The 13,156-nt window shown below is 42.4% G+C and overlaps 1 protein-coding gene across 8 annotated transcripts in view; it reads right to left on the bottom strand.

Moving 5' to 3' along the window:
- Window positions 1-13,156, bottom strand: part of PCNX1 (pecanex 1) — a 111,133-nt gene that overhangs the window by 61,451 nt on the left and 36,526 nt on the right. For all 8 annotated transcript variants that reach the window (XM_075843972.1, XM_075843966.1, XM_075843967.1 and 5 more), the window contains one exon: window positions 10,641-12,308. In XM_075843972.1, the coding sequence (XP_075700087.1) occupies window positions 10,641-12,308 (1,668 nt within the window). The remainder of the gene's footprint in view (window positions 1-10,640; window positions 12,309-13,156) is intronic.

The raw sequence follows: 13,156 nt of genomic DNA, 5'->3' as shown, positions 1-13,156 counted from the left end.
ATTTAGGTGGATTGACACTCTGCATATTTTGTTGCAAAATTTCTGCGACTGAAAGTCATCTCCGTTCATCTGAATTAAACTTGCAAAAATCCATGCGCCTGCTGCAGGAACAACCACATACAAATGAATGGAACAGATCTTTAGCCGCAGAATTTTCTACAACAAAAAAAATGCTGCATTTGACTGCCCCCTTAAAGAGGCTCTGTCACCAGATTTTGCAACCCCTATCTGCTATTGCAGCAGATAGGCGCTGCAATGTAGATTACAGTAACGTTTTTATTTTTAAAAAACGAGCATTTTTGGCCAAGTTATGACCATTTTTGTAGTTATGCAAATGAGGCTTGCAAAAGTCCAAGTGGGTGCGTATAAAAGTAAAAGTCCAAGTGGGCGTGTATTATGTGCGTACATCGGGGCGTTTTTACTACTTTTACTAGCTGGGCGCTCTGATGAGAAGTATCATCCACTTCTCTTCACAACGCCCAGCTTCTGCCAGATCACGCTGTGACGTCACTCACAGGTCCTGCATCGTGTCAGACGAGCGAGGACACATGGGCACCAGAGGCTACAGTTGATTCTGCAGCAGCATCAGCGTTTGCAGGTAAGTAGCTACATCGACTGATGATACTTCTCGTCAGAACGCCCAGCTAGTAAAAGTAGTAAACGCCCCGATGTACGCACATAATACACGCCCAGTTGGACTTTTACTTTTAAACACACCCACTTGGACTTTTGCAAGCCTCATTTGCATAACTACAAAAATGGTCATAACTTGGCCAAAAATGCTTGTTTTTTTAAAAATAAAAACGTTACTGTAATCTACATTGCAGCGCCGATCTGCTGCAATAGCAGATAGGGGTTGCAAAATCTGGTGACAGAGCCTCTTTAAATGAATGTGCACGCGCTAACAAGCTTAATAAAGCGAATCTCCCCCTCTTAACACGGATTCATTTCTTTTATCTTTATGTTAGTCCGAGTTTTGGTTTGATACAAAGCTTCAAATTCCCTGAATAGTTAAATTACAAATGCTTGTTTGCCTGCAACCATGTGGGAGCTTACAGAATACGGTTTATACATTTAAAGGCTATGTACACTTTTGCAACCAATTTTTTTTAAATTAAATAAACGTATTGCGTTTTTTATTAACCAACTTTCGAATTCACTTACAGTACTGTACAAAAGTTTTAGGCAGTTGTGAAAAAATGCTGCAAAGTAAGAATGCTTTCAAAAATAGAAATGTTTAGTTTTGTTTTTTTATCAATTAACAAAATACAAAGTTAATGAACAGAAGAGAAATCTAAAATCAAATCAATATTTGGTGTGACCACCCTTTGCCTTTAAAACAGGATCAATTCTTCTAGATACACAGTCATGGATTTTGTAGGATTATAGTCAGGTGTATGATTAACCGATTTTACCAAACAGGTTATAAGGATCGTCATTTAGATATGTAGGTTGGAACAGTCATTAACTAACAGAACCAGCTGTGTAGGAGGCTTAAAATTAGGTGAGGAACAGCCAAATTCGGCTACAAAGGTGAGGTTGTGGAAGACTGTTTCAGGTTACAGTTCCAGCATGGCAAGACAGAGCACAGCAACAAGACACAAGGTAGTTATACTGCATCAGGAAGGTTTCGCCTAGACAAAGATTTCAAAGCAGACTGGGGTTTCAAGATGTGCCGTTAAGCTCTTTTGAAGAAGCAGAAAGAAACAGGCAATGTTGAGGACTGTAGACGAATTGGTCGGCCAAGAAAATAGTGCAGCAGATCAAAGAGACATTATGCTTACTTCCCTTCTAAATCGGAAGATGTCCAGCAGTGTCATCAGCTCAGAACTGGCAGTAAGACCCAGGTACACCTATTGTTTCAAGAAGTCTGGCCAGAAGTGGCCTTCATGGAAAAATTGCGGCCAAAAAGCCATGGCTTCGACTTGGAAACAAAGCCAAGCGACTCAACTGTTCACTAAACCATAGGAACTGGGATGCAGAAAAATGGCAGCAGGCGGTCCAGAATGAAGTCAAAATTCAAAATATTTGGCTGTAACATAAGGCAGTTTGTCCACTGAAGGGCTGGAGAGAAGTACAATAATGTGTCTGCGGGCAAAAGTGAAGAATGGTGGAGGTTCGTTGCAAGTTTGGGGCTGCATTTCAGCAAATGGAGTTGGGGATTTGGTCAGGATTAATGGTGTCCTCAATGCTGAGAAATACAGGCAGATACTTATCCATCATGCAATACCATTAGGGAGGCGTCTTATTGGCTCCAAATTTTTTCTGCAGCAGGACAATGGCCCCAAATATTCAGCCAATGTCATTAAAAACTATCTTCAGCGTAAAGAAGAACAAGGAGACCTGGAAGTGATGTCATATCCCCCCCAGAGCCCGGACCTCAACATAATCGAGTCTGCCTGGGATTACATGGAGACACAGAAGGATTCGAGGAATCCTATATCCACAAAGTATCTGTGGTTAGTTATCAGAGATGTTGGGAACCGCCCTGCCGAGTTCCTTCAAAAACCGTTTGCAAGTGTATCTAGAAGAATGGATGCGGTTTTGAAGGCAAAGGATGGTAAATCCAAATAATAATTTGTTCAATTTCTCTTCTGTTCATTCACTTTTGTTTTTTGTTTTTTTATCAAGTAACAAAATTCAAACACTATTAAGGCCTTATGCACACGAGCGTAGCCATTGAGTGATAGCCGCGAGCCGCCCGCAAATCACGGGCCATGCACATGGCCGCAGCCATTATTTTCAATGAGCCCGGACCGCAGAACACGGCCGTAATAAGACATGCCCGTTCATTCTGCGGTGCGGGTTCCTGGGCCATGCACGGACCGTGAAAACTACAGTCGTGTGCATGGCCCCATAAGAATGAATGGTGCCGCAATTCTCCGTGGATTTTCGGGGGAATTGCGGCCGCAAAAGCATGTTCGTGTGCATGAGGCCTTAACACTTCTATTTTTGAAAGAATTTTTACTTTTCAGCATTTTTCCACAACTGCCTAAAACTTTTGCACAGTACTGTATATTAAAAAATGTTTTACTTTTTGAGATACAATTAATAGATTCTCTGCATCCTGTATACATAGCTGTATCATTCTGCCTCAGCCAAGCAATCAGTTCAGCTAAACTAACAAAATGGGCTGAGAGCGGGTCCTGTGTATCTCTGACACACAGGATCTACCTAATATCGATCACATCTAAGTAGTAAACTTAGATGTGATCGTCATTAGCTGGATCCAGTGTGTCAGAGACGCAGGAGCCGCTCTTAGCCGAGCAATCCGTAAAGCTGAACCGCTTCACTCTGTGGGGCGTAGCAAAGTAGAGGCTCGTGCCAGGACCTGTTCCTTTCTTTCCCCATCGGACTACACCCATCATTCCCTTCACCATTGAACAAATAAAATAAAAATGGTCACCTCACCGCTGTTCTGAACTTCGGGGCCCTTCAGCATGCAGCAGATTCTACAAGGTACTGAAACCGGGCAGAGCCAGGATGTTGTATGTGACGCAGCAGGACCTTGAGTGCTGCGTGGTATATAAGCCATGACGGACCTTGTATGAGTCCCGACATGCTGAGGAATCCTGAGGGGACCCGGAGGGGAGAAGCAAAGCAAAGAGAGGAGTATACTTTATGTTTCTAGTTTGATGTCCGATATGGGAAAGGGGGAATGTATGGCGTACGGCCGCGGTCCTTGCATCATCGGTAAGATGGCCAGTGGAAAGATGCGGCACATTTATTAAGAGGTGTGCACCTCTTAATAAAACTGTTGCATCTTGTTCCAGTCGAGCAGAAAGTGAAGAGGCGTATGAAGCGTCAGTCTTTGTAAAACTGCCCCGATGTCTTCTAAATAGTGGGTATGGGGAATATATGCCACTTACTAATATAGTGTTCAGAAGTTATGTGCCGATTTATTGCATTTTGAAGCACCTCCTCTGCTCACCTTTCCAAAGTGGCTGCTGACAGAGGGGCGCGGGACGCGACCCCTCCCATCAGTGTCTCATGGTAACAGGCAATGTCTGTGCTAGAGTCCAGGTGGGCAGAATGGGCACCAGAAAACTAGTGCAGCCGGAGTGTGTTACCAATTTTACTGCTATAAAGATATAACAAATTCATTAGCACAGAAGTTGTGTTAAAGGGTGGACAATCACTTCAGGACTGCATTCACACTGCCATATTTTTAGTCCTTGTTCGGTCTGTATAGTTCTTTACAAAATAAGTAGATCCCAGCAGAAGAAAAGCCCTAGCCCCCTTGTATGATGTGTGCAAGAAGAAGAAAAAGTGAGCAAATAAAAAAAAAAAACGTCTCTTACATGGACTGCTTAAAAAGCCCCAAGAACGAAAACTCATATGCAAGAAAAAAAAAAGTACAGGCACGTGAAGAAGCGAAACTGCATCAAATATGGAGCAAAAGAACGGCAGTTATTGGTTGCTTTACATCTCACTCAGCTCGGACTTAAATACAAATAGAATTCTACATAAGAATTTGTCTGGGATACATTTAGTCGGGTTCCATTCACTGTAAATCACTGCAGAACATGGAAAACACGGCCCTGCATGAACTACAGAGAAAAAAAAACATGAATATAAGCCATATTTGCTCTGACGACACGTATTCCACAAAACAAGTGCTCATCAAAGAAAAAGCAGCAAATCCGCTAAACAAGTCATTAAAAGACAATGCTGCATCTGTTCGTCGTTCGCTCTTCATTCACCAAGACAAAAAAAATAAATCCCATATTGATACCCATAAAGAGCAAACTAGTGGGTGCTAAAAGAAGAGACGAGGAACTATGGCTGGAAATACATCAAGTTCAGGTGCAAGTGTTCAGGCAAAATAGCCGCACTGCAAATCAAAATGACAGAGGAAGGCGACTCTTGTGATATTGCAATTTCGCATAACAGGGTATCACATACACACGTGTCACACTAGGCTGGATATTTTAAAGGAGCCAGGTAGCCACCGTGTTGAAAGTTTTTTTTTGGTTAATGCACAACTTTTTTTGGCCATTTGCAATGAGGTCTAAAAGTTCATCTCAGGCTACTAAAAAAAAAAAGAAAAAAAAAAAGGCCACATTGGCTCCTAGAGTGGTGTAAAGGTCTCCTAGGGGTTGTCCACTTTTAATTTGATGTATACATTTATTCATAGAATAGAAAATCATGCAGATTTCTAATATATACTTATTTAAAATTCTGCTAACATACCTTTCTTATACCAGTGCAGTTGCCTTTAAACAAAAAAAAAAAAAAACGTATAGCCCACAGATGTTCACATCTGCGTTGGGGTCCCGTTCTGACGTTCCGTCGGAGGTTTCCGTCAGAACGGGACCCTGAACAGACACGAACGGAAACCAGAGGTTTCCGTTTCTATCACCATTGATTTCAATGGTGACTGATCCGGTGCCCGTGATTTCCGTTTGTGTCTGTTGTGCACCGGACCCGTCGTTTTGCCGAAAGCAATAGTGTAGTGGACTACGCTATTACTTCTGGAAAAACGACGAGTCTGATGCACAACAGACACAAACAGAAATCACGGGCACCGGATCAGTCACCATTGAAATCAATGGTGATAGAAACGGAAACCTCCGGTTTCCGTTCGTGTCTGTCCAGGGTCCCGTTCTGACGGAAACCTCCGACTGAACGCCAGAACGGGAGCCCAGCGCAGATGTGAACGTAGCCCAAGTCCATAGAAACACATTCTTAGGATGGGTTTAGTTTTTTGTTTTTTTTAATCAATGGGAGCCATTTTTGGCCGTTTTTTTACAAGGATTCCGTGAACTGACCCTTAGAATAACTGAATAGACTAAAGATGGTGTCAGTCATGTGACCCCCTGGCATTCAGGTAACACTGTCCAGGTATAGAAGAGGTAAATAATAGATTGAGGAGCAGAAGTTATAAAGTATTTCTACCTCCAGAAACATCTCCTCATCATGTCTGTCAGGGTCTGTGAGGATCCGCTCTTACATTCTTCTCCCTGTCTCCTGTGTGCCTGTTTTTTTTTTCCTCTTTTATAATATTTAACTCTTTCCGGACAAAGACATTTTTTGCTTTTTTATTTTAGTTTTTCACTCCCCGCCTTCCAAGAGCCATAACACTTTTATTTTTCCGTTAATTGAGTAGTGTGAGGGCTTATTATTTGCGGGAGGATTTGTAATTTCTTTTTTCCCCACTGAAAACGTTAAACTTTTTTTTTCTTACACTTTTTATTAGAACCCCCTAGGGGATTTGAACCAGCAATCGTTAGATCGCTGGTACAATACACCAATACACTGCAAGAGTCATTTTTACAGGCTTCTGTTAAGCCCTGCCAGAGAGAACGTAGACATGGGGGACCTCATTAGGCCCCTGGGCTGCCATGACAAACATCGGCACCCAGAGATCGCGTCGTGGGGGGCCGATATGCTGTTGGAGTAGGTTACCCCCCTTTCTAGCGGCTTAGATGCCATTGACTGCGGCATCTAAGGACGATCTCTATTCCTGGCCGTTAGTCAAGGGCGTACAGCTGACACCCGCAGCATATGGAGCGGGCTCACTGAGCGCCCGATCCATACTTCACACAAACACCCCTAGAGACAGGCGAACATTTTATAAATCATCTAGAGACCGTGAATACATGAAGCAGTTCATTATTCCACCATTAGTCCTATTCACTAAGCCCATGCACGTGTCCTCTATGTTGCCCCCAACACATGTATATCATGTAACCCTGATGCTAACCGATTGCTGTGCAGCTTCTATGTATCCTGTATACATAGAAGCTGTATCTTGCAGTTACAGCCGAATCGGTCAGGTCTGCAGGACTGACTGCTTCAGTAAAAGCTAGTCCTGCGTGTCTCAAAAGCCAGGTATTATTGATCACGATAAGTTCATGAACTTAGATGCGATTGAGAATAGCTGGATCCTACGTGGACCAGCCCTCACCGAAGCCGCCAGTCCCGTTGACCCGATGGATTCGGCTGTGACTGCAAGATGCAGCTTCTTTGTATACAGGATACATAGAAGCAGTTTCTCAAAAAGTAAAACTTCTTTTTTTTTTTTTTTTTATAAAACCTAATTCAAAACAAAAAAACAAAAACAAACCTTCAATGGTTTACATAGCCTTTAACCCATTAGTGACAACCAATACCCCTTTTCACAGCGGTCACTACCAGGCCTTAGGGTAGGCCGAAAACTTTTCAGGGCAGCCAAGTCGAAGTCCTGCACGGGTGTCCCGTGCAAGCTGAAGGGTTGCTCGGCTGTCTGTTGACAGCCAGGCTCCTGCTCTAACAGTAGCGCTCGAAGTTTCCCTTGATAGTGACCGTTTAACCCCTTAAATGCTGCAGTCAATAGTGACCGATGCATTTAAGTGGTTTGCCGGTGAAGGGGACTCCCTCTGTCACCCATCGGCAGCATGCAAATGCGAACGAGGGCCTCTGATGGTTTGCGAAGGCAACTGGGGGCCTAACAAAGGCACCCAGGCCTGCCCTGGCTATATACCCATTAGGCCGTGCCAGAGGCATGGCCTAATAGGTAAGCTGTCAGTTTTACACGAACAGGCAATGACGCTTTAGTATACTAAGTATACCAAAGGAAATATATGGAAATGTCAGCTCACCCTCCTAGGTGCACGAAGAAAACAGCGATCTCCACGCTGTAGAAACAACAATCCAGAAGGAAAAGGTTCAGCACTCCTTGTGGAACATGAAAAAATCCTCTTTATTGGTTAAAATAGATAGCCAGCGGAAGACTGAACAGCAAACAGTGGACGAGAAACATAAAACATACGTTCCCTCTGACGCGTTTCTAGCTCTAAAGAGCCATTACTATGAGTAATGGCTCGAGAGCTAGAAACGCGTCAGAGGGAACGTATGTTTTATGTTTCTCGTCCACTGTTTGCTGTTCAGTCTTCCGCTGGCTATCTATTTTAACCGATAGAGGATTTTTTCATGTTCCACAAGGAGTGCTGAACCTTTTCCTTAAGTATACCAAAGCATTATAAAAGCAATCAAAACATTGCATAGTGAAATGGGAGTAAAAAAATTAAGTTATAGCTCTTTGAATGCGACAATGGAAAAACAAAAAAAGTTGCTTGGTCATTAAGGCCTAAAATAGGCTGGTCACTAATGGACAGACAGCCCTCCGGCGAAAATCAACAGGGGGGAAAAAAATAAAAATAAAGTGTGTGACCACAATGTCCAAAACCTGAATAGTCAATTAACGCTGGGTTCACACAGTGCAGATTTGCGGCAGCTTTTGCCTGCGTTTTGTAAGACAAAACCAGAATTGGATCCAGGACAACAGACCTATAAGGCCTTCCTTTATATATTTCTTCAGTCTAGGTTCCGTTCCTGGTTTTGGCTTTAAAACCGCATGCAAATCTGCAGCAAATCTACACTGTGGGTACCCAGCCTAAAATATTTTCATTTTATATGGGACTTTAGTTATGTTGCTGTTCTTGTTTGGAAGCAATACACAAAAATATGAATTATTTTTTCTTTACAAATATTCTCATTTTTTACATCAAGACTATGTCGATTTTCCAGTGCCGAAAAAAAATGCAGCAGACAAAATTTTTTTTATTTTAGCCACTGCACATACATTGTAGAAGAAAAAGAAACAAAAATGTGATTTGCCACAACACGGATTTAGGAAAGCAAGAGAAGAAAGCTCAAAAACTTGACAGAATAGTTAGTATAAGAATTAACTGGAAACAGTTGGAAACAACATTACTTGAATTGAGTGCAGAAGTAAACCAAAACTAGTAGAATCGAAAAAAATAAATAAATAAATTTAACTTTGGGGTTGGAGGAAGAGAATATTAAAGATCCAAAAGCTAGTTAAAAGAAAAAGAAAATAACAAACAAATACTAGCAAGCAAAATTTCAGAAAAGTCCAAATTAAGGCAGGTGTAAATCTCAGGAGCTATGTAGAAAGTGCACCCACACACACGTGCTACTGTCATCTACATTTTTAGGTTGTTAGTGGTGTTTTTTTTTCTTCCCTAAACACAATATCCGCTATCGCCTAACAGCTCTTACAGTTTACAGGAATTTGCCCATTCCTGCTGATGACCGAAGGCCATTTTCAGACAGCCATAACATGAGCGAATTTATGCGTTTGTATTATTGTATTAAGGCCTCATTACCTGGATTTCCCATGGTGCTACGGAAATAGGATTAGGGTTTAATCACACCACCTTGGATTACACCACCTTCAGTGAATGTGTTAGGAACATTCCCTGGCGCATACACAGATCAGAACCCCTATAAATTTGATGACTGGCATCATCCAAACAAGTAAACATTCAGATCACTTTCTTTATTGTATAGGAGAGTGCATTCCTATACATATGGCGACAGCAAGGTGTATATAAATATATATATATACACATATACACACACACATACAGTTGTATATGTCAGAAGACTATCCTGACATATGCACCGAATGTAAACATTTAATGTGGTGTCAATACACCCATGGATCACCATAGTAGCACGATGGTGATCTTAGTCCAGTTTAGTAGAACTTCTGGAAGACCAAATATTTCAGCCGTAATAGACACCCTAAAACGCGCCCGTGTTACAATCGTCTGAAAGTGGCCTAAATGATAGATCTAAAATTGTGCCGACTGATTTAAGAAAATAGCTAATAAAAAAAACATAACTATTTTGACTGTGCGACAAGCTGACCGAAAAATGCTGATTTACAGAATCCTTTTGGGCAAACCACAAATATCAAGACAGGACTGAGGAGGGACACCCATCAATGCAGACCAAGCATGCAACCATTGGAGACCCAAGAACAAAATCACAATTAATTAATAAGTCTATGTTGGTGCCATGTAAACATAACCTATTTGAATATATAAAAAAATAAAATAATCAAACTTTGCTGTTGCGATGTGCTGCAGGTTTTTCGGAAATGCAGAAGATGTGGGCAACACATCAGAATATAGTATGTAAGTAATCAATAAATAGCAAAGATTTGAGGACCATTGGAATAAATGAGCAAGAGCAGTAGTTTTATTCATACACCCCTTCTGTTTCTTTATGGGCCGAACCCAAGTAGAACGACCAATAGGCCATGATGAAGAATGAACCATCCATTCGAAGGATTGTCATCATTTTATAAAGGAAAACTCCTGTAGCACGTCATAGCATTACATCACAATTCAGGTGTATGTATTAATGCATCACATCAGGTGAACACCATTACAATTTTTATACTGGAGGCTCAAGATTTATATTAAACATATGAAATATAAAGTGCACCCCAACTTTGTAAGTACAATAGCTGATATTAGAAGGAAAATTGCATGATCTGTCATTCTCTAACACCATAGCAGAACGGCTTTTGCTAGAAGCACAGGAAAAGTCCTACAGTCATTCAACAGACGACTGTCTGCAGCCTGTACTCCAAAGAAACCATAAACAGCAGTCTATAGTCTGCTGATGGGATTCAGGTGCAACCACAAGGTATTCATTTTCCCTGCAGCAGCAGTTCTGCTATAGGGAATAGATTAGGAATGACAATCGTCTTCATCCAGACCAGAGGTTCACTTTACATTTCTGGCCTGGATAGCTGGTCTGCAATTTAGGACCACAAAACTCACTGTAGCTTTCATGGCAATAAACAAAACCAACGACCGTTTACATTTGGTTCCACATACCTGCAACGGCCGATTCTCGCTCTTCTATGTCCTGAAACGTAACCTGACTGGGCAAACTATTTCTCGAACGAGTCACAGATTCTAACTGTGAAGCGCGACCTAGTAAGGAGAGCTGATCTAGAACTTCACCCTCTTTGGCCTCTAGATCGGATTTTGAAGTGGTTAATGGTTTGATACTTTCAGGGGCTGCCAGTCTGTTTGGGTCACCCAAGCTAACTACAGTGCCACTATCCAGGCTTAATACCCTGGCACGACTTTTTGTATTACTTGCACTTGAAGTCCTACGGTTGGAGCGCTTTTTGCCACTTCCTTCAAAATTTAAGTGAGTTCGACGCGAGTCTGCTCCTTTTTCTTTGATGTGATATTTTGTCCTTAGAGCAGTATATCTAGCTTCAGGAGACTGGCAAGAGTGCGAAGTAGTGCTGGAAGAGCTATCACTGCTAAAACGGTGGGCCGACTGCACACTTGAGGTCCTGCTCAAGTCGCTTTGGTCGCTAGAATCCTCGTCATGACAAAAACCAGTGCTGTGAGGTTTGGTATCAGCTATGCCTTGAAAGGAGACATATTCTTTGTGTCTACTGGCATCAAAACTGCTGGCTCTTTTTTTACCTGTCCGCCTCCTGCATGATTTATGAGAGGAGGATGTTCGGTGTATTAAACTTGATGATTTGGGTCGAACATCGCTATCTCGATGTTTAATACCCGTTTCCTTGAAGGATCTTAAGTCGACTAAAATCACTGGTTTCTCACCCGGGTCATCGTGATTAACCGAAAGCTTCCCAGGCAGCCAGTCAACTTGCGCAGTTAGTTCATTTGCATGGGGGTTCTTGTTTGCTTCTTCAGATGCCGACGAGCTAAGACCCCTTGGACTTTGAACATCATCGGATGTGTTGGCCTCCTTGGCTTCCTGAGCTGAATTTCTCTCTACAGCAGTCCTTACACTACTAGTCCTTTTATCAGTAGCTGAACTATGCTCCTCCTCGGGGTCACTACAAAGGCCTCTCTTTACAGCACTTGCCTCCTCATGTTCAGATAAAATGCTCTCTACATGAGTGGAGCTCGTCTGTTCACTTTTATAGCTGCTAATGGTGCTATTTGTGTCCCTGTCTGTGCCACTACAGTAGCTTTCTGTAGAGCCACTACTCCTCGTGCTAAGGCTCCTTAAGCTATCCATGCTTTTGTCAGACTTCATGTGTTTAACACTACCATTCCTTGAAAGCTGCTGGGCTCCTTTGCTTTTGAGACCGTCTAATTGAAAAATCCCTGAAGCACAAGCATTTTCTACGAGAGAATCTTTGGACCCAGAATGTGGTTTAGAAGCTTCAAGTTCACTAACAGGATCCAGCCCGCGCCTTTGTTGATAGAGTGGAAAGTCAGTGAGGGAAGTGTCTGGAAAAGCGACAGCAGAGCTTGAAGTCCTCGGGACACCTCTTGGTCTATGTTCTTTTCTATATGAATGCGAATGCAATGGAACGAGTGAAGCCATTTCTGTGTCACATGCGTTCGACAGAGACAGATCCACATGGTGATGGTGACTGTGTGTTGCAATTGAACCTTTGTCGCTGAAGTCCCTAGTTAAGTCCTTGCCTCCAGAGGATATAGAAGGCTGGATGGAGACAAAGGAGTCATTGGAGACCAGACGAAAAAGTTTCTGATCCACAGTTAAATCTACAAAAAAAAAAAAAAAGATAGTTACAAAAAAATTGGACTTTACACTAGAAACAGAAATTTTAAGTAGCCATCTCTAAACTGCAAAGTTGTGGTATACGTTACTAGAATTGTATAGGGCTGCGTTGTATTTTTCTAAAGAGAAATTCAGTCAAATGATGTAATGATACGTCACAGATAAATGTAAGAGAAGTGACATCAATTATTTCCAGAACCAAACTGTTTAAGGTCCCATGCACATGACCGTAAAAACTCCCGTAATTACGGGCCCATAGACTTCTATTGGCCACGGGTACCTCCCAGTATGCTTACGGGAAGGTGCCCGTGCCGTTGAAAAAGATAGAACATGTCCTATTTCAGGCCGTAATTACGGCACGGGCAGCCCATAGAAGTCTATGGGGCTCCCGTAATTATGGGTGACTACATGTGTGCACCCGTAATTATGGGAGCGTTGCTAGGCGACGTCAGTAAATAGTCATTGTCCAGGGTGCTGAAAGAGTTAAACGATCGGCAGTAACTCTTTCAGCACCCTGGACAGAAACTACCGATCACAATACAGATAAAGCTGTAAAAATAAAATAAAAAGACGTTCATACTTACCCAGAACTCCCTGCTTCTTCCTCCAGTCCGGCCTCCTGGGATGACGTTACAGCCCATGTGACCGCTGCAGCGGTCACATGGACTGCCGCGTCATCCAGGGAGGTCGGACTGGATGTCGAGAAAGACGCGTCACCAAGACAACGGCCGGGTAAGTATGAATTTCTTTAACTTTTATTACGGAAAGGGCTGTCCCTTCTCTCTATCCTGCACTGATAGAGAGAAGGGCTGCCGATTACTGCAGTGCAATT

The sequence above is a fragment of the Rhinoderma darwinii genome, chromosome 12, assembly GCF_050947455.1.
Source record: "Rhinoderma darwinii isolate aRhiDar2 chromosome 12, aRhiDar2.hap1, whole genome shotgun sequence".
NCBI classification, from domain to species: Eukaryota; Metazoa; Chordata; class Amphibia; order Anura; family Rhinodermatidae; genus Rhinoderma; species Rhinoderma darwinii.
The sequence above is the reverse complement of the archived record's forward strand: the minus strand, read 5'-3'. Positions and strand labels throughout refer to the sequence as shown.